Below are 20,720 nucleotides of genomic sequence, written 5' to 3'. Positions count from 1 at the left end.
GGCTCTCATCCCCTCTCTTGCTCTTATCTCTCACTGAGCTGGGCTGATCCATCTATGTTCCAAAAGCACGTTCCTTGGGCTGGCTCAGGGGTTCTTGCAGTCACACCAGGCCCTGCCCAAAGCCCTCCCAACGAGGGCTGGACCCTGGAGGCAGGGGGAGATCCCTCCCCTGGCATGGCCATTTTCCCCCAGCCCTGTCTGGCCCAGCTTCCTCCCCCCTGCACACTCACCACTGGCACAGCCTGCACTGGAGCAGCATTTACTTCTTGGGCCCCTCAGAGCTGCCCCCATGGGGACACTTCCATTTTCTGGGCCAGCACCAGAGCCAGCCCAGCCAGTCCTGCCCCTCATCCCCAGCCCAGCTCACTGACTCCAATTGCCCCTGAAACCCAAGAGCCAAAGGCGACACCCCCAGAGTGCAGCCCCACCCTCTGCAATGGGGCCCCAGGGGTTCCCTTTCCCAAGCAGCCCCTGCAAACCCTTGTCAGAGAGAAAATGGGGTGCCCCGAGTCCTGGATGCTTTTAGTAAAGAGCTCGAAACATTTCTTCAATAATGGAGGGGGTGACATTTTTATTCTTGACATTTCCAATTCTCCATCTGGGGGCAGGATGTCCTCTAGGCTGATGTTTTATTCCATTTGGAGTGAGTGCAGCCTCAGAGGGCTGAGCCCTCTCTGACTGGGCTTGGCCTGTCCTAGAGAACCTCAGGCCTGGCTGGGCTGCCCCAGGCAGACGCTGCAGGAAGAAGAGCTCAGGCCGGCTGTGTCTGCTGTCCCTGGGGCTCAGCCTGTGCCCCATTCCTGCCCAGAGGCTGAGCCCAGCTCTGCCTCGGGGCCTTGGGCAAAGGGCTGGCGAGGGAGAGGCCCAGGAGCCTTGGGGCCTGCCCAGCTTTCCTCCTCCCTGGGGGCTCCCAGGCCTCTCCTGACACCCTGTTGGCCCCAGGCCTTGCCGGCTCCGGGCTCACGGCCCGCTGGCACCATCCCACCAGCCTGATACCCCTCCCTGCCCTCTCTCCAGCTGTTCCTGCCTTTGATGGCAAGGCACCATCCAAAGAAAACCCCGGTTATCAGCAATGGCACCTGTGGGATGGCTGCAAGGCTCGAGTGTGCCAGGCAAGAGCAGGAGCACAGAGAGCCTGAGGAGCCAGGAGATGCCCTGGCTGGGCATTGTGCTGCTGTGGGAAGAGCTGACCCCTCTGCACAGTCTGTGCCATCCCTGCCAGCCAAGTTCTGCCCGGGCTCTGTGCACGGGGACGGAGCGCTGACAGTTTTCAGCCCCCGTGCTGTTCCACAAAGGCTGGGATGGCACAAGGCCCTTGCCTGGCACCCAGGAGATGGGCAAGGCAAGGCAAGGATGGAGCCTCTGAGCCACCAGCACTCTGTCCCCAAAGGCTGGGATGGCACAGAAGCCCAGAATCCATGAGGTTGGCAGAGACTTCAGAGATCAACCGGCATCCAGCCTTCGACCCATCCCCAGCACGTCAAGCAGACCACAGCACTCAGTTTGCCATTTCCCGTCTTTCCTTTAACGCCTCCAGGGACGGTGTCTCCACCACCTCCCTGGGCAGCCCGTGTCAATACCTAATTCCTGTTTCTGCCCAAATATTCCTCCACCTGTCCCTGACAATCATCCCCTGACAGGCAGGTCCTCTTGTCCTATTGCCTGTTGCCTCGCAGAAAGGGCTGACCCCACCTGGCTCTACCCTCCTGTCAGGAAGTTGTTGACAATGAGAAGGTCAGTCCTGAGCCTCCTCTTCTCCAGGTTGGAGCTCCCTGAGCTGCTTCTCATAGGACATGCACTCCTCACCCTTGCCCAGTTCCATTACCCTGCTCTCCACCCACTCCAGCCCCTCAATGTTCTTCCTGAACTGAGGGGCCCAGAACTGGACATAGCACTCCAGGTGTGGCCTCACCAGTGCCCAGTCCAGCAGAAGAATCCCTGCCCTGCTCCTGCTGGCCCCACTATTTCTGATCCAGCCCAGGATGCCGTTGGCCTTCTTTGCCCACTTGGGCACCCGCTGGCTCAGGGTCAGCCTCGACCAGCACCCCCAGGGCCTTTTCCACCCTTTGCAGCTACTCTGCCCCCAACCTGGAGCTGCAGGGGGTTATTGTGGCCAGAGGCACCAAAGGCACTCTTGAACCTCATACCCATGGTCTCGGTCCAGAGATCCAGCCTGTCCAGGTCCCTCTGCACAGCCTTCCTACCCTCCAGCACATCAACACTGCAACCCAACTTGGGCTCATCTGCCAATTTGCTCATGGAAGACTCAATCCCTATGAAAAATATGAAACAGGACTGGGCCTGTTACCCAACAAGTTCTATTTCTTGACGAAGGAGCCCCCGCAGCAGTGGGGAGAAATTGACACAGAAACCAGAGATGAAGACAAAACTAACACAATCAATTACTGAGACTCTCCCTATCTAGGGAAAAGATAAGAAAAGGACAAAAACTGTGGACTAAGGATCATGCAAAGTGAGAAATCGATAGCTAGTAGAAGAGCGAATAAGAATTAATGCAGAGAACTACAGAACTTGTCAGCCAATGGACATGAGTTCTTTGTTTGCTAAAATGCATAAATAATACAAAGTTTTGAGAACCGATGTCCATGTATTTGAGAGCATATCCTATGTCCCGTCAACTCTTGAACCTAACCAGCTGATCATAGATTTTATTCCCTGGCTTTCTCTGACAGTTTCTGGGGACCCAAATGAGACAAAGCAGCACCAGCACGGCAGACCAGAGGAATTGTTGGCCCTGCAGTGGGTACCAAAAGAGTTTTAGGGAGATCTTCCAATTCCCTGCTCTGGAGAGTTCACCACACCTTCTTTTCTGGGAAAATGAGTAGGACATTAATTTAGGGTGCTTGATTTTAAGGTATTTTTCCTGCACATGACACACATGAATGGGAAGGACGCAGTGGGAGGCTGAGAGGTTTCTGTCATGGTTTTTTGACTTGGGTAAGATTGGGAGATATTTACGGGATACCCATAAAATCTCATCTTTGAGAAAGTTTGGGAAGGTTGGGAAAGGGTGGTTTTGCCTGAGGTGTTAAACATGGGACCAGGTCTATCTTCACAATTCCCAAGAGAAGAGATGGCAGAAAGCTGCCCTGCAGGTTGTATTTTAAGGAACAGGAAAAGAGACCGAGGGTTGAAATTGTCAGTTCGACTGCCAAATTTGAATCTGGTCGAAGATTCCTGCCAAACAAAAGGTACCACAACAGAAAGCTCTTGCTACCCATGAAGTGCCCAGGGTGTCCCACACACTGCACCTGAAACCCAAAAGTTACAAGCTTTCGTTCCCTTTGGAAAGGGCTGCTGTTCTCTTGCAGGAGCCCTGTGCTAAAATTGCCAGTTCAACTCCCAAAATTGAATATGGATGAAAATTCCTCCCAGACAAAAAGTGGCAGGACAGAAGGCTCTTTCTGCCCATGGAGTGCCCAAGGTGGCCCACCAACTGCACCTGAAATCCAAAGATTACAGGCTTTCTTTCCTGGGGGAGAGGACGTGACATCAAAAAAGGGCCATTGCACATAGCGGGGGGCTGCACTGTGACAGTCTGTGACGTTGGTTCTTTGCTTTCCAGGGGCTGTTCTGTAATGGAGAGGACAGGCTGTGACATCACAAAGGTGGAGCTTCACTTTGGGGTTGTAGGGTGTTGGTTCTTTGGTTGCCAAGGGCTATTCTGGAATGGAGAGGATAGGCTGTGACATCACAAAAGGACCTCGAGCACATGGGTTGGTGTACTGGGTTTGCCCTGGCTGGATTTCAAACACTCACTAAAAGCCACTACCTCCACCTCGTCTGCAACTTCACAGAGGAGAAAAAAAACAGCTGAGGATTCCTGTGTAGAGATAAGAGTTGGGAGAAAGTTGCTCACTAACGGGCAAAGCAGACTCAAAGTAGGGACAGTACTTAACTTTATTACTAACAGGATAAAAGCCAAAGAGTGAGAAATAAAACAGCCTTAAAAACACCTTCCCCCTCCCCTCCTTCCATCTCAGCTCTTCCTCCTCCACCCCAGCAGTGCAGAGGGACGGGGAAGGGGGTTGCAGTCAGGTGTTGCTTGAGTCCATCCCTCGGGCAGCAGCTCTTCCCATTTTGCTGTCCTGTGGATTACTCTTTCATAGGCTGCAGGGGGGTCTCTGCACCCCAATGGTCCTCCACGACCTGCAGGGACCTCAGCTCTGAGTCCTTCCCCTGCTCCTGTGGGGTCCCTCCTGCCCCTCCTTCTGCACTGCCCTTGGTGTCTGTGTTGTTATCCCATGTTCTCACTCTGCTCTTCCCAGGATGGAATTTTTTCTGTGCAACTCTCCTCTCTTCTGAAATATGTTATCCCAGAGGTGTTCCTGTCACTCCTAAGTGGCTCAGCCTTGGCCAATGGCAGGAACTCTGTCCTGGAGCAGCTGGCATTGGCTCCATGGCACAGGGGAAGCTTCTGGCAGATTCTAACAGAAGCCACCCCTGTAGCCCCCCCCCACTACCAAAACCCATCCACAGAAACCCCCTGTCTTGTGCAGTTCTTTCTCCAAACCAAGCAGGTGGGAGTTGGTGCCAAGGAGCTGAAACCTGCAGGTCCAGCCTTTAGTGGAGGAAGCTCAGATTTCCCCAAGGCTGCTTTGAGTCCCAGGGCTTGGATGAGGGAATGGTGGGGTGGGGATAGGGATAAAATCTGATGGATATTCAGAAAAAAAAGGTATTGATTTTCATATCTATTCAGACTGAATTATGAAGTGCTTGGGATCAATATTGACTGGGGATTGCTGATATCAATGTAAAACCATGAAAAAAAGTGAACAGGCCACAAAAAAGACATCTTTATTCGTTGTTTTAATAATACAGTATATTCACTTGGATTGCACGTATGAGATATGTCTAATTAACCAGAAAAGAATTAAAGCCTTAGAAGTAAATTATTCCCAGGGGTTGGTGTGGTTAAGATCCATCACTGAGAAGAGTATGTGGAGGAATGAGCAGACAAGAAGACCGTCCCTGAGGCTGGGGAAGCAGGAACTGAGTCACTGGTTCCAGGTAGCAAATGGGCTGTGGAGTGTGGCTGTGAAATCTGTCTAATAAACCACAAAAGAATGGAAGAGTTGAAATTAAATTATTCCCAGAGTTTTGTCTCCTTCAGATATTTTGAGTGTTAATGAGCCCTCTGGCACTTAATTCCTGAACCGAGGATGTGAAGACTGAGCAAGTGTCTGGAGAAGTAAAATTCACCAGGAAACCTCCAAGTTCCTGAGGATGTCAGCAAGCCCAACTAAGGCCATCACTGAAAAGGCAGTGTGGAGGAATGAGCAGACATGGAGACCATTCCTGGGGCTGGGGAAGCAGGAACTCAGAGTCACTGGTTCCAGGTGGCAAGTGGACTGTGGGATGTTTCTGTGAGAGCCCATAAAGGGTTGATAATCAAAGAGTCACAGAATATGCTAAGTTGGAAGGGACCCACAGGATCATCCAGTCCAACCCTTAGCCCTGCACAGGACCATTCCCAAGGGTCACACCATGAGTCTGAGAGGATCATCCAAACACTTCTTGAGCTGTGTCAGCCCTAGGGAGCCTCTTCAGTACCCAACCACCCTCTGGGGAAGAACCTTTTCCTAAGATCCACCCTAACCCTGCTCTGACAGAATTCCAGGCCATTCCCTCAGTCCTGTCCCTGATCCCCACAGAGCAGAGCTCAGGGCCTGCCCCTCCTCTGCCCCTACCCAGGAAATTGCGACTGCAGTGAGGTCTCCCCTCAGTCTTCTCTTCTCCAGCTGAACAAACCAAGTACCCTCAGTGTCCTCACACACCTTCCCCTCCAGGCCCTTCCCCATCATCATTGCCCTCCTTTGGACACTCTCTAATGTCTCAATTTCTCCCTTCCATTGTGTCCCCCCAAACTGCCCCAATCTTGCAGGTGAGTGTCACTACGAGAGGGTACGGAGAAACTGCAGACCAATATGATCAAGAGGCAGAATCCCGTTTATTATGCGTTACAGTTTCCATGATATACTTTTCTTACACATACATGTCCTTACACGATTGGTTGGAAATAGTTAAACACACTTTTCAGCACTTAGTACTTGCTATCCTGTGATTGGCTCATACGTAGTTGTCCAGGCACATCTTCTTGCCTTTTCTCCCTGCACTTTCTCTTTGCCCTTTTTCTCCGCCTGTTTCTCTTTGCTGCTATCTCACAGTTAGCATTCTTGCAGGCTGACATCAGTGCCACTACTTTTCCTGAGGTAAAGTCCTTGGTTGATTCAGGCTTAAGGCCCACTAACAGCTTGTCCACAGCCTGCTCTTTAGGCAGGTATCCCACAGGTGAGGCCACCCCAGGGCAGACCAGAGTGGGACAATCCCCTCCCTGATGCCCCCAGCAAAGGCTTGGCCCTCCTGGCTGCCAGGGCACTGCTGACTCAGGGCCAACTGGCACTCACCAGCACCCCCAGGGCCCTTTCCCGGCACTGCTTCCCAGCCTTACATTCCCAGTGTGTCCGTCCAGCCGGGGCTGCCCCATCCCAGGGCACAATCTGGCCCTTCCCCCTGGGGAAGTTCTCATGGCTCCTCAAGAACCGGGAGGTCATGGGATGTCAAAGAGCCACATGGAGCTAAAGGGACCATTGTGACACTGGGGAACCTCATGGAATCAAGGGACCATTGTGACCTGTGGGGCTTCTTGGAACTAAAGAAGTTGTGAGAACATCACGGTGATGAGGGAACACTGGGACATGCAGCTCCCAGTGGAACCAGAGGAGCTCCAAGACATTCTGGAATTCAGGGAACCAAGGGGTCATTGTGATACTCCAGGGCCTCATGGAAACAAAGGAAAACTGGGACACTGTGGATACTCGTGGAACCAAGGGGCCATTTGACACATGGGCCCTCATGAAACCACAGGAGCCCAGAAACATTTTGGATCCTCAGGGAACCAAGGGGCCATTGTTCCACTGTGGAATCTCAGAGAATCAAGGGCCCAGTCTGACAAGGCAGGGCCTCATGGAGCCATAGGAATGTAGGGACACTGTGGAAACTCCTGGAATGAAGGGGCCAGTGTGACACTGCAGAACCTCATGGACCAGTGGGAACAATGAGACACTGCAGAACCTTGTGGGAACCAGGGGCCTTTGGGACACTGTGAAACCCCATGGAATCAAGGGGCCCTTGGGACACTGCAGGGCCAAAGGGCCCCTTGGATACTGCTGAACCTCACGGAATCCAGGGGACCTTGTAAACCTTCAAGGACTCATGGAATCAAGAGTCCAGCGTGCCATGCAGTGCCTTATGGAACCAAAGGAGCCTGAGACCTTTTTGAAGGATCTTATGGAGTCAAGGGGCCACTGTAACACTGAGGAGCCTCATGAAATCAAACAGTCATTGTGACATGTGGGGCCTCATGGAACAAAAAGAATCCTGGGCAGCTGCAGAAACACATGGAAGCAAGTGGCCACTGTGACACGCAGGGCCTCATGGAATCAGGGGAGCCCTGGGACACTGTGGAACCTCACAGGATCAAGAGGCCATTGGGACAGTGCAGGGCCTTTTGGAACCAAAGGGGCCTTGTGCTGGGCTGTCCCAGATGCTGGCAGGGGCAGCTGGAGAGCCCCTGGCCCAGCCAGGAGTCCCGGCTGAGCCATCAGCTCCTGCAGAGAGAAGGGACCTCACAGGCCCTTCCCCAGACACCTTCCTGCTGGTGGCCTGTCCCCTCCAGGGGCAGAAGTGACCTCAGAGCAGGGACCGGATCAGACCACGACACTGTCAGAGCAGAGCTGTGCTGGCCTCAGCCGTGCTTTGCTCCAGAGCCTGCTGGGCTGGGGGCAGATGGCAATGGTAGAGGGGCTGAGGTGCCCCAAGGAGAGCAAACCCTGCTGTGCCCAGGCCAGAGAGACACAGGGCTGGGCTGTGCAGCCTGGCAGGACAGGGCTTTGCTGCCTGGGGGGGCTCTGCCAGCATGGAGGGCCTGGAGGCTTCAGGTGACTCTGATCTGCAGGAAGGACAAGGTGCTGATGGAAATGTCCTTGGCTTTGGACATCCTGTGATCCAAGAAAACTGTGAAAATCACTGCTCTGTTCCTTGGCTGCAGCATCAAAGGGATGACTGAGGGTTATCAAGCATTGGAACAGAATGTCCAGGGAAGTGGTTGAGTCACCAAGAATCACAGAATTGTTAAGGTTGGAAAAGACCTCTGAGATCATGGAGTGCAACCAGGAACCCAAAACTGGCATCTTCACCACTGAATTGTGTCCCCAAGTGCCACAGCTCAATGTTTCCTGAACACTTCAAGGGATGATGACTGTAAGACCCCAAGTTTGATCTACGAGCTCATCAAAGTGCTTTTACTTTAAAAAATAAATAAGATGACAAAATATCTGAGCTCTGCATATTTTAAAAGGTCCTTCAGTTCTTTTAACCTTGAGGGATATCACAAGGGAAAAGATGCCCCACACGGTTTCTCAGGAGGTCAAATAACACACTTTTCCTTGAACCTTTAGCAAATAAGGGAGCTTGGCAAAAGCTGAAAGGGCAACATTCCACCAGAATAGAGCATTGCCCAAAGCACTGACTGATCACAGGTCAACCCAGACAAGTCAGCAAAAACCAACCCATCCGGTTTTAAGTTACCCAAAATATTAAGAAAGGAGATGAAGAGAAGTAAAGAAAGAGAAGAAGAGAGAATTGCAGCTCCCACCCTCAGTCTCATGCCAGTCCAGCTTCCCCGTGCCCAGATGGAGGGTCCAACCACGCGATGGCTGCACGGGGCTCGTTTGATTTGGTTTTCCCCCTTGCCCATTTCCCAGGGGGGACTTGGCCCAGTGGCCATTCTGGGGTTCCAGGAGGTTGAGGAGCAGAGCTCCTGTGACAATGGTCCTTGGATTCCAGGAGGTTCCAAAGTGTCCCAATGGCCCTGATACCAGAAGGCAGCAGAAACAAACACCTCAACCCCAATTTGTAAGTATTAAGAAGCAGGAATTGGTCTTTATTTAGCACTGGACGTTGGCAGGGAAGTTCCTCTAACTAAAGGAGCCAAATGACAGATGGACAGGGCTTCTTATTGCAAACACTGATTACATATTCATTAGGTATGCAGGTTTGCTACATACATATTCTTTAGTTTGCTTCAAAGGGTCATCCCCCTGGAGTTTCTTCTTTGGTCCTTCCAAGTCTCCTTTGTTGCCTTCCCCTCAGTTCTTGAGCAGGCACATCATGATCGCGTTCCACCACCAAAAACTGTTAAATTTGTTCTTCATCTTTTCTGAGGACTCAGATCTTATTTACATCTTGTTAGTCTGACTTACATCCCTGATCTAATTCTCCAGGACTTCTCTAAGATTACATTGTTCTTTCTTTGGGCATTCTGGGACACTGTGAGTCAAGTTTCTATTTCTCCCATCACCATCCCATGGCACGGGAAGGACATCCAGGGGATCCCGCCCAGCCAGCATGGGGTTGGGAAAGGCAGGTCCTGCCTGACCAACTTGGTCTCCTTCTGTGACAAATGACCCACTCAGCAGCTGAGGGAAAGGCTGGGGATGTGTCTGTGCTGACTTGAGGAAAACCTTTGACCCCATCTCCCACAGCATCTCCTGCACAAACTGGCTGCTCATGGCCTGGACAAGGGAACTGTTTGCTGGGGGAAAAACTGGTTGATGGCCCAGGGAGTGGTGGGGGATGGAACTAAATCCAGGTGGGGCCAGTCACTAGTGGGGTTCCCAAGGGCTCAGAGTTGAGGCTGCTCTTTCTTAACATTGTTATTGGTGATCTGGATGAGGGGATCGAGTGCCCCCTCAGGAAATTCATGAATACCATGAAGTTGGGTGTGAGTGTGGCTGGAGAATTAGATCATGGATGTAACTCAAACTAACAGGATGTAAATAAGCTCTGTCTTCCCAGATAAAATGAAGAACAAATGTAACAGTTTTTGGTGGTGGAACACAATCGTGATGTGCCTGCTCAAGAACTGAGGGCAAAACAACAACCTTTGGACCTGGAAGTACCAAAGAAGGACCTCCAGGGGGGTGACTCTGTGAAGCAAACTAATGAATATGTATTAAGCAAACCTGAGCATCTAATTAATATGTAACCAGCGTGTGCATTAAGAAGACCTGTCCATCTGTCATTTGGCACCTTTAGTTAGAGCTTTCCTGACAACGTCCAGTGCTGAATAAAGACCAATTCCTGCTTCTTAATGCTAACAAATTGGGGTTGAAGTGTTTGTTTCTGCCGCCTTTTGGTATCAGGGTGTAATGGTTTTGCCCACCAGCCAGCCTCTGGGGCTGAGGATGGTTTTGTCCAGGTGGATTTCCATAGAGAAAGGCAATTAAAAGTTTTAGTAACGCCTCTGCCGATGACATTTTTAAGAAAATGGAAGAGAAGTTTGTGGCACAGTTGAATTTGGGAGCCATGTAGGGAGTGGTGTCAGGCCCCAGGTGGGGGCCAGGCCTCCCTCCTCCTTCGGCCCTGGGCCGGGGGCAGGTTTGGCACTGAAGCCCCCCTTCTCTCCCGTAGGAGAGTAGAGAAAAAACAAGTTTAGAGAATAACCTGGACAAGACATACTGCAAAAGGAGTTCCAGAGAGATAGCACAACTTTCAAGGCCAAAGATGGCAGCAGTAGGAGAGAGAAGAGAAGTTTGAAGGGGGTGCTTCTTCTTCCGCCTCTCTCTCTCTCTCTCTCCCTTCAGCAGGGAAAAGACTGAAAAATAAACCCTGCCCTTGTGGAAGATTATTGTGGTGAAGAGACCCCATGCAGCTTGTAGAGGAGCTTACATTGAAGTAAGTGAGCTCGGATGCCCGAGGAAGCTGAGACTTCATGAGAAGGCTTGAAATGAAACCGAATCCTGCCGAAGGCTTGCAGGCCATGGAGAGACTTACACTGGAGCAGAACAGCTCGGGTAAGATGTTGGGATCCAAGTGAGGGATCCCATGCTGGTGCTGGAGATTTGTGACCCTGAGAGACATCAGAGAATGGAAGAACTGTTGTCTGAGAAATGGACTCACGTCAGAGAAGTCTATTAAGGACTGTTCTCCCACAGAAAGGGACCCCACAGGGGTGGACTCAAAAGCCATTATCCCCTGTGACTCTGTGGTGAAGATCCATGGTAGGCAAGTGTCCCCTTGCAGTCCATGGAAGACCCTGCAGGGCCTGGGTAACCCCCCAGCCTCCGGTCGTAGCCCAGGAGGGGGGTAGGCCCAGCCCTGAGGCCGACATGGAAGAAAGAGAGATAGAGAAATTGTTCTAGCTGCGATGAATCGGAGTTTTTGTCCTAGAGATAACAGAAGAAGAGCTTTAGAGTGCTGCAAAGTTATTTTAAAGACCTGGAGCTCTGGAAATGGAGAATGAAACTGCTTCTCCTCCTTGAACTGATACAAAGGGGGGAGGGGTATTTCTGTAAATACTTAGTACTTTTACCTGATTAGAATTATTGTAGATGTAGTTCTTTAGTTTTATCTTATAAGTAATAAATCCTTAGTACTATTCTCCCTAATCTCTTTTGTCTGCATAAACCTTCTCTCAACCTTTAGTAATTGTGTGGGGATTGTGAAAGCAAATTGACCTAGAGCAAAACCATGACATTTTTGGTGGAGAATGCGGGCAGAGACTGCCCGGAGAGGCAGTGGTCGGATCAAACCACAACACAGGGCCATTGTGACACTTTGGAACCTCCTGGAATCCAAGGGCCATTGTCACAGTGCAAGGCCTTATGGAGCCAAAGGCCCTTGGACACTGGGGCAGCTCACAGAATCCAGGGCCTTGATGACACTCCAGGGCGTCACAGAACCAAAGGAGTCCTGGGAAGGTGCTGAACCTCCTGGAATCAAGGGGGCATTGTGACACTGTGACATTGTGACATTGTGACCCTGCAGGGCCATGTGGAGACAAAGGGGCCATTGTGACCCTGGGCAACCTCACAGCACCAAGGGCCATTGTGACACTGCAGGGCCTCATGGATTCAAAGGAATGCTGGGACACTCTGGACCTGATGGAATCACTGTGGAACTGGGACACCACAGAACCTCATGGAATCCTCAGGACCACTGTGACATATGGGAATCTTCTGGAATCAAGGGACCATGGTCACAGTACAGGGCCTTCTGGAGCACAAGGGACCACTGTGACACCGTGAAACCTCATGGAATAAAGGAACCTGGGAGATTCTGGTTTATTGTGATAACTCTTGTCTCAGAACAACTGCAGTGTGTGTGTGGGTGGGGAAGGGTCAGGTGGAATTTCCCAAAGGGGAGGTTGCCCTGGTCAGTCGGGAAAGGATCACGGGACAGCTGAGGGGTTCAAGCAGAGGGTTGGTCTGAGCAGCTCCTGCCGCTGGCTCGGAGCTGTCCCACTTTATTCCGTGAGGTGCTTTACATGGATAGGGTAGGTTAGAGAAGGTTCTGCAATAGGAGATGGATTATAACATATATGGAAAAAAAAGGAGGGGCTCCGGCCCTACATGGAAAGTAGGGGAGGAATGTCACCAACTATGGGAATGCTGCATTGCAGGAAATTTGGACCAATAGGAAAACTGGGGGTAAACATGAGGGGAAGAATTGAGTAAAATTGGGTAAGAACTGGGGTACAGTGAATTCAAAGCATGCATTCACAGTTTCTAATAGGCCAGTTCAGTTAACTGTCTCTGTTCTGATAAAGTCACCATGTGTCACTCTAGGGCATGTCTTCATCTGCTGTCGCCTGGGACAGTGTATTTTGCAACTTGCTGTTTCCATTCCAGAAACTTTTCCTCTTCACTGCAGGTACCTTAGACATATCCCTCCTTTTTGTTTTTTGAAAAGGATACTGTAAAGATACTTTTAACAACAAGTTTCTCTAAACAAGCACAAACACAAGACAAAATGAAAACCACAGTTAGTAAAGTAATTAGTGTTGTGACACAGGTCATGATCAATTGTTTCATTCAATTAGGTTTGCTCGGTAATTGAAACCAATCAAATAAATCATCTGTTGCAAAATAAAGTGAGCTGTGAATTTGGTTTACTAAATTCATGAGTTTTTTTATGCTTTGAAATACAGATTGGGAATGATGGGAGAAATTGAGGCAGCACATCCCCTCCAACTCCGGACACCCATGGCCGTGGGCTCAAAGCAAGAAATCTATTGTTGCCTGATTTGGAACAGGTGTTTCTTTGAATTTTCAGGTGTCTTCCAGGAGACATTCCATGGCCATGCTGGTGGCACTGGCCTCTTTGGCCACCCAGCACCCCCTGTGCGTCAGGAGCGAGAGAGCGTGTGCTGTGCCAACTGCGGATACAACGGAACTGAAAACGTTTCCCGTTCTGGACCAGATTTCAATGCTCGAATGACAGTTTCCAGGGAAAGGTAATTTATGGGCTAAGGTGAGAAGACTGGGATAAGGTAGGGCATGGCTTAAAGAAGGGATTGGCTGTAAGCTGTTTTTGTGGTAGTATTTTGGGAAGATGAGGAGTAGGTGGGATGTTGTCTTTAAACTGCCAATCTTTTCTTTGGGCTTTTGTAACTGATCTTTTTGGTCAAATTAGGGTTTCAGATTTTTGGTTTGGGAGAAAGAATTTGTTAGGATTAAACAACAATAACTGACCCACTGAGCAGGGCCCTCCTACCAGGTAGGAAAGGACTCCTGCCCAGACTCTTTCTGCACTAATTCTACCTTTCCCTTTTGGCAGTACCAGGGGTTTGAGAGGGTTTTGGTGGTAATTATTTCAGGAACTGAACGATTGCACCACAGGGAGACATTCATGGATATTGATTTAAAAGGGGTAACCTTTTGGCAGTTCACTTCTGTAGTTGATTTTGATTGGAAAAGAACACAATGGCTAGTAATAACAGAATCCAACACTTCCAGCTCAAGGGGTTCTCTGAGTTGGTAAATGAGGGGCACTGGAAAGAATTCTTAACACTTCCGTTGGCGGGGAGGCTGAGTAAACATGCCTGGAAAAGGTTGTTACATTAGAGGTATAAAGACAAAGGGTGTCACTGCCCTGTCTCACAGCCTGGAGCCCCTAACCCAGCCCCAGACTGGTTCGAGCACACCAGGAGCTCTGCCCCTCACCCTCCTGGAGCCCCAGAGTGGCCACTGGGCCACAAGTCCCCCCTGGGGGGTGGGCACAGGGGGCAGAGCAAATCAAACAAGCCCCATGCGGCCATCGCGTGGTCGGACCCTCCATCTGGGCATGGGGAAGCTGGACTGGCACCAGACTGAGGGTGGGAGCTGCACTTCTCTCTTCTTCTCTCTCTTTCTTTACTTCTTCTTCTCTTCATCTCCTTTCTTAATATTTTGGGTCACTTAAAACCAGATGGGTTGGTTTTCACTGACTTGTCTGGGTTGACCTGTGATCAGTCAGTGCTTTGGGGAATGCTCTATTTGGTTGAATGTTGTTGCCCTTTCATCTTTTGCCAAGTTCCCTTTTTTTCTAAAGTTTACCAGTAAAAGTGTGTTTTTTGACCTCCTGAGAGGTCAGAAGTGTGTTGCATCTTTTCCACTGTGCTCCCTCGAGGTACTTAAAAACTGAAGTCCTTTTTCAAATCTCTGGAGGGTGGATATTTTTGATCCCTTGTATATTTTTTAAAGGAAAACCCCTTTGATGAGCTCGTAGATCAAACCTGGGGTCTTACAGTCACCATCCCTGGATGTGTTCAGGAAAGATTGAGCAGTGGCACTTGGGGAAACGGTTCAGTGGTTAAGATGCCAGTGTTGGGTTCATGGTTGCACTCCATGATCTCAGAGGTCTTTTCCAACCTTAACAATTCTATGATCCTGTGGTGACTCAACCACTTCCCTGGACATTCTTTTCCAATGCTTGATAACCCTCAGTCATCCCTTTGATGCTGCAGCCAAGGAACAGAGCAGTGATTTTCACAGTGTTCCTGCATCACAGCATGTCCAAAGCCAAGGACATTTCCATCAGCACCTTGTCCTTCCTGCAGATCAGAGTCACCTGTAGCCTCCAGGTCCTCCACGCTGGCAGAGACCCCCCAGGCAGCGAAGCCCTGTCCTGCCAGGCTGCACAGCCCAGCCCTGTGTCTCTCTGGCCTGGGTACAGCAGGGTTTACTCTCCTTGGGGCACCTCAGCCCCTCTGCCATTGCCATCTGTCCCCAGCCCAGCAGGCTCTGGAGCAAAGCACGGTTGAGGGCCAGCACAGCTCTGCTCTGACAGAGAGAACCTGCAGGCAGGCAGAGGAAGAGGGCAAAGTCTTGTTGAAGCAGCCCAACACAAAAGCTCCTTGAGTTCTGGAGGTTCTTTGCAGTAGTTTTTCAGCAGAGCTGTCAGATGGGCCATCAAAGGGGATGCTCAGCTGGGTCTAAAAACTGTGTGATCCTTGGTAGCCTTGCCCCACTAGAATGATGGAAGAGTTTTGGTAGGAGGAGACCATTGAAGTTCATCTGTTCCAGCTCCCCTGTAATGAGCAAGGACATCTTCAACTACATCACGTTGCCCAAAGCCCCACCCAAGCTGACCTTGAATGTTTCCAGGGATGAGGCATCACCTCTCTGGGCAACCTGTGCCAGTGTTTCACCACCCTCAGTGTAAAAAATTCTTGTTTATATGTACTTCCAACCTTCCTTTTCTTAGTTTAAAACCATTTGTGCCATCACAAAGTTCTTCCTTATTTTCCTTAGAGACCTCTATGGTGGTGCATCCTCCCCTCATTGTCCTCAGGCCTGGTCAATGATTTCAGAAGCTCCTGACAAACCTTGACCAAAACAGCTGAACAATGAAGTGTCCCTGGACTGGACCAGGTCCTCCTGGATGACAAAGTTGGGAACAATCTGGAGTGGAACAGCTGGGGAGCACAGGATAATCAGTCATCCCAGGAAAGCCTTGGAACATTCCCTGCCTGAATCACAGCCCAAATAGAACAGATCGGATAAAATTCCAAAACCTTTTGGAAACTCCAGTCATTCCTGACACAAGGATGGAAATTCAGCAGATAACTAAAGCCAGTGCCCTTGTGAGCTGGGAGCTCCCCAGCACCTCCCTCTCAGTGGGACACCTCTCGCAGCCTCTCGGAGCTCGGGAACCCTCCAGTTTGCAAAACTGCAAAGAGCGTCACTGATGCCCAGGACAATTCTGATCCCCCTCCACAAACACTGCACCAGGGGTGACCCTTGTCTGGTGGGAAACACAAAGGGATGTGTGGGAGGGTTTCACTGACAACAGGGAGAATTTTGGAGAGGGACCTTTACACACCCAGATCTTGATATGTCCACACATCTCTGCCTGGGTCTGGGTGTGAACTGACTGTGGTGTGAGTGTTGTTATTGTGAATCTACAATTCAGTCACTGTTAAAACTGTAGTAAATGTTATTGAATCCCTTTGTAACTGTCAAGTTAGTCAATGTTCAGCCCTATTAATCTTTTTTGCCTCCATATCTTTGGATCCAAATCCTTTGCACCCTGACCCTCTTGCATCCCAACGCTCTGTGTAAATCATTCCCCTTCACAGAACAACTATATTTCTGTTACTTCCACTTTAAAATCTTCCTTCTTCATCCAAACTACAAAACAACTCCAATTAGCTGCAGAAGTCTTGAAGACACGAAGACAATTAAAGGAAGGAAAATAATTTGTTTTTCTGTATTTTAATGAGACCCACAGTGTGTTTAGAGACAAGTCCGTTGCCCTCAAGTACTGAGAGAAGACTGAAGAAGCTGCTCAAGAAGTCAGAAGCCAAACTCCCAGTCCCTTGAAGCATTGCTGGGCCCCACTGGGGGCAGGCACTGACAAAGCCTCCCCAGGGACTCCTTCGAGCAGATCCTTGCAGGCCAGGAGTGCAGGCAGACAAAGGCTCTGGGCAGTGTCACAATGTCCCCTGATTCCATGAGACAACATTCCTAATTTACTGTCCAGACTAGAGGGAAATCATAGGAAGGGCCATGGTTTGTCAGGACTTGCTTTATCTGAGTGAGCCCCGGGGGTATTTTGGTGCTGAGTCCTTGAACCTTAGCTACTGAGGGGGATTGTACAAACCTGTCCATAAGTGAAAGTCAGAAGGAAAACCCAAAGTATCTGAAAGCATTAATGGGTTCCCCTGAGGGCCATTCCCAGTACAGGCTCCTCATGGACTCAGTGGAGGAGAGAATTGGAGGCCATGACTAAACAAACCTCTCAAAGACGCACTTTCAAAAGGAAAAGTTCCTTCAAAACCCTTGAGTACCTTGAAGCATTAATGAGTCCCACTGAGTGTCACTGCTGACAAAGTCTCTCCAGGGACTAATTAATCAGAGAATTGGAAGCCATGATTGCACAAACCTCTTCAAAACTCAGAGTCAAAGGAAAAGGCAAAGTACCTTAACAAACCTGTACTACCTTGAGGCTTTAACAAGCCCCACTGAGGGCCATTCCTGACAAAGGCTCTCAAGGGACTCCTTAGAGCAGAGAATTGGAGACCATGACTGAACAAACTTCTCAAAGACTCAGTGTCAAAAAGAGTACCTTAATAAACCCTGAGTGCCCTGAAGCATTAAGGAGCCCACTGAGGGTTGTCACTGTCTGAGGCTCTCAAGGGACTCCTTACAGCAGATAATTGGAGGCCAGGGTTGCACAAACCTCTCAGAGATGCAAAATCAACAGCAAACCCCAAATTGCTCTGAAAATCCTGCAGTTCCTCGAAGCCTTAAGGAGCCCCCCGAGGGCCCCTCCTGACAAAGCCTCCCCAGGGACTCTGCAGCAGCTCCTTGGAGGCCCTGAGTGCAGGGAGGCAAAGGCTCTGGGCAGCAGAGAAAAGCTGCTGAGAAAAGCCTGGCTGGGCTTGGAGAAGTTTCCTTCCTTTTCAGGCTTCCTCCAGCTTTGGGAAACGCTGCCTGGGAGATTGGCACCACCTAAGAAGGGCTCTGGCAGGTTCCTGGAAGCAAAGCCGGCCTGCCCTGGGCTCCAGTCCAGATCTTTGGAGCAGGGAGACACCTGAGAGTTCAAAAGAGGAGGCTGCATCTTTGACAACATTTGGGGATGAGCAGGCATTGCTGCTCTGTGGATAATCTGCATGTGAATGGTTGCTTTAAGTTCAAGTATTTAACTAAAATAAAGGTGGGTATCTCAGTGATTTCTTTTGGTTTTAAATAAGAATATTTACTTTTTCTGTATATTTATATTATGAAGTTGGTAAATAAGAAAATAATCATGGTGAATCTTCTTTAATGCAAAATTTAATTTTATCTTGGACATTTTGAATTACATCTCTATGAGACAGATCAAACTTACAGGAAAATGACACAAATACTATGGGAAAACATGCAAAGTGTTAGGATGACATGTTTTTGGGAACTCAGATTTTTCTCTTGAAAAAAGTCCCTGGGCTTGTCTCTTGGCTAATTGGATATTGATATTTTCTGACTTACTGTTCTCCTCAGTAACACCTTAGACTTTAGGAAGACTCCTCCCTGGGTGTTGGTGTCAGGTAAGTCAGCATCAAGGGCAACGTGTCTGCAGGTTGTGCAAAGATCTGCGAGCGCTGGCACATCCCAGTCCCTGCTGCAGCATCCCAGGCCCATCCCAGCAGGGTTCCCTTCTGCCAGGGCTCCTGCAGGGCTGTGAAGCCGGGCTGTGCCCCCCAGGCTGCCCCAAGCTGTCCTGCAGAGCAGGGTCCTGCAGCCCAGGGGCTGTGCCGGGGCAGCAGCTCTGCCACCTGCCAGGGGCAGCCTCAGCCGGGCTGGGGAGCTCCCTCAGGGCTGGGCAGGGGCTGTGGGGGGAGAGAGCAAAGGACCTGCTCTGTTCTCCCTGAGCACATCAGAAGTGCTGAGGGGTTCTGACATCCAGGAACACTCCTCAGGAGAGATGAGGGAATTTGAGGAAAAAACCCAAAACAAAACAGATGGGGGAGTGTAGCAGGGAGGGGGAAATGGTTTTGATTTTACTCAGGAAGTTCTCTGCTAACATATCACTGATATTTCCTCCTTGGACAGTGCCCCACACCAAGAGGCAGCAAATGCCCAACAGCAGCTCCATGGCCCAGTTCCTGCTGCTGGCATTCTCAGACAGGCGGGAGCTGAAGCTGCTGCACTTCTGGCTCTTCCTGGGCATCTCCCTGGCTGCCCTCCTGGGCAACAGCCTCATCCTCAGCGCCGTAGCCTGCGACCAGCACCTGCACACCCCCAGGGACTTCTTCCTGCTGCACCTCTCCCTCACAGACCTGGGCTGCATCTGCACCACTGTGCCCAAAGCCATGCACAACTCCCTCTGGGACACCACAACCATCTCCTACACAGGTTGTGCTTCACAGCTGTTTCTGCTTGTCTTCTTCCTTGGAACAGAGTATTTCCTCCTCACCATCATGTGCTACGACCGCTACGTTGCCATCTGCAAACCCCTGCACTACGGGACCCTCCTGGGCAGCAGAGCTTGTGCCCACATGGCAGCAGCTGCCTGGGCCGCTGGGTTTCTCTATTCTCTGCTGCACACAGCCAATACATTTTCCCTACCCCTGTGCCAGGGCAATGCCCTGGGCCAGTTCTTCTGTGAAATCCCACACATCCTCAAGCTCTCCTGCTCACACTCCAGCATCAGGGAACTGGGACTTCTTGGGGTTGGTGCCTGTTTAGTGTTTGGTTGTTTCATTTTCATAGTTTTCTCCTATGTGCAGATCTTCAGGGCTGTGCTGAGGATCCCCTCTGAGGAGGGACAGCACAAAGCCTTTTCCACATGCCTCCCTCACCTGGCTGTGGTCTCTCCCTGTTCCTCAGCACTGCCACATTTGCCTACCTAAAGCCCCCTCCATCTCCTCCTCGTCCATGGATCTACTATTTGCTGTTCTGTACTCAGTGGTCCCTCCAGCCCTGAATCCCCTCATCTACAGCCTGAGGAACCAGGAGCTCAAGGATGCCCTGAGGAAAATGATGACTGAATGCTTTACAGCAACCATAAAGTGCCTGTTTTCTGGTGTGTAGCATTCAGAAGAGGACTCCTTAATGTCCAAGCCTTCCTGCTCCATTTTTTTGTGGAGGTCATCAGGTTCTTCCTGCACTATTTTTTTTGCAATGAAATATTATTATGTATCTGTCTTCTAATTTAGGTATACCCATTGAATTTGACCCAGAGATGTATATACGATGAATTGTACTCTCTGAGTATTTAAACAAAATAAAGGTCCCTTGTTGGCGACCAGATTTATGCGAACATGGACGACTGGAGAAGAAATAGAGACCAGAACACCAGTTTTGAAGCATGGAAGGTGCTGAGGAATAACTCGGAACAGAGACTTTAATAATCACCTCATGGACTGTTGCGCAGTAGCCTGTGTTTCCCTGTTAAACCTATTGCTAGGTTGTCTACCCTCCATTTTCCCTTCTTCTCCCTCACAGCCGATAAGCCCTGTCAGGCTTGGCAACACTTCCCCCATTGGTTAGTTTACCATAAGGTACTCTCCAATCATGTTCTCCCAAGTTTTCTCCTCCCCAGTTGACACCCATTCCTTGTTATGTAATCCCTGTTACCCTATAGAATGTAGCGGATTTGCATGCTCCGCCTTGTTACCTCCCCTTTTCCAGACAGTTCTTTCCCAGGGGGTATAAAAACCCTCCATTTTGTTAATAAAGTTGGATTAGCTTTTGGCTTCCTTGGTGTTCACACTGTCTCTGTGTCTTCTTTGTGGGTCACAGCTGCGGGTGAACTTTACCTTGGAGCCCTTGCTATTGCCTAACCTTCCACCTCACAGGGCAATCTGCAAGAACCCTCTCGCTAGTCTGCTCCTTTCCCAAAGAGCAAGGCTGCGACAAATGGCGCCCAACGCGTGAGGTTGTCCTGTAGAT

At 50.1% G+C, this 20,720-nt stretch overlaps 1 protein-coding gene across 1 annotated transcript; it reads left to right on the top strand.

Moving 5' to 3' along the window:
- Positions 1 to 18,901: 18,901 nt before the first annotated feature.
- On the top strand, positions 18,902 to 19,859 carry LOC126639001 (olfactory receptor 14J1-like). Its single transcript, XM_050313395.1, is given in 3 exon segments — positions 18,902 to 19,639; positions 19,642 to 19,678; positions 19,681 to 19,859. Coding segments are annotated over 3 exon segments (954 nt in total).
- Positions 19,860 to 20,720: the final 861 nt, after the last annotated feature.

Source organism: Myiozetetes cayanensis, unplaced genomic scaffold (assembly GCF_022539395.1).
Source record: "Myiozetetes cayanensis isolate MyiCay16 unplaced genomic scaffold, myiCay2020 scf186, whole genome shotgun sequence".
Classification (NCBI taxonomy): Eukaryota; Metazoa; Chordata; class Aves; order Passeriformes; family Tyrannidae; genus Myiozetetes; species Myiozetetes cayanensis.
This window is presented reverse-complemented; position numbering and strand designations above follow the sequence as displayed.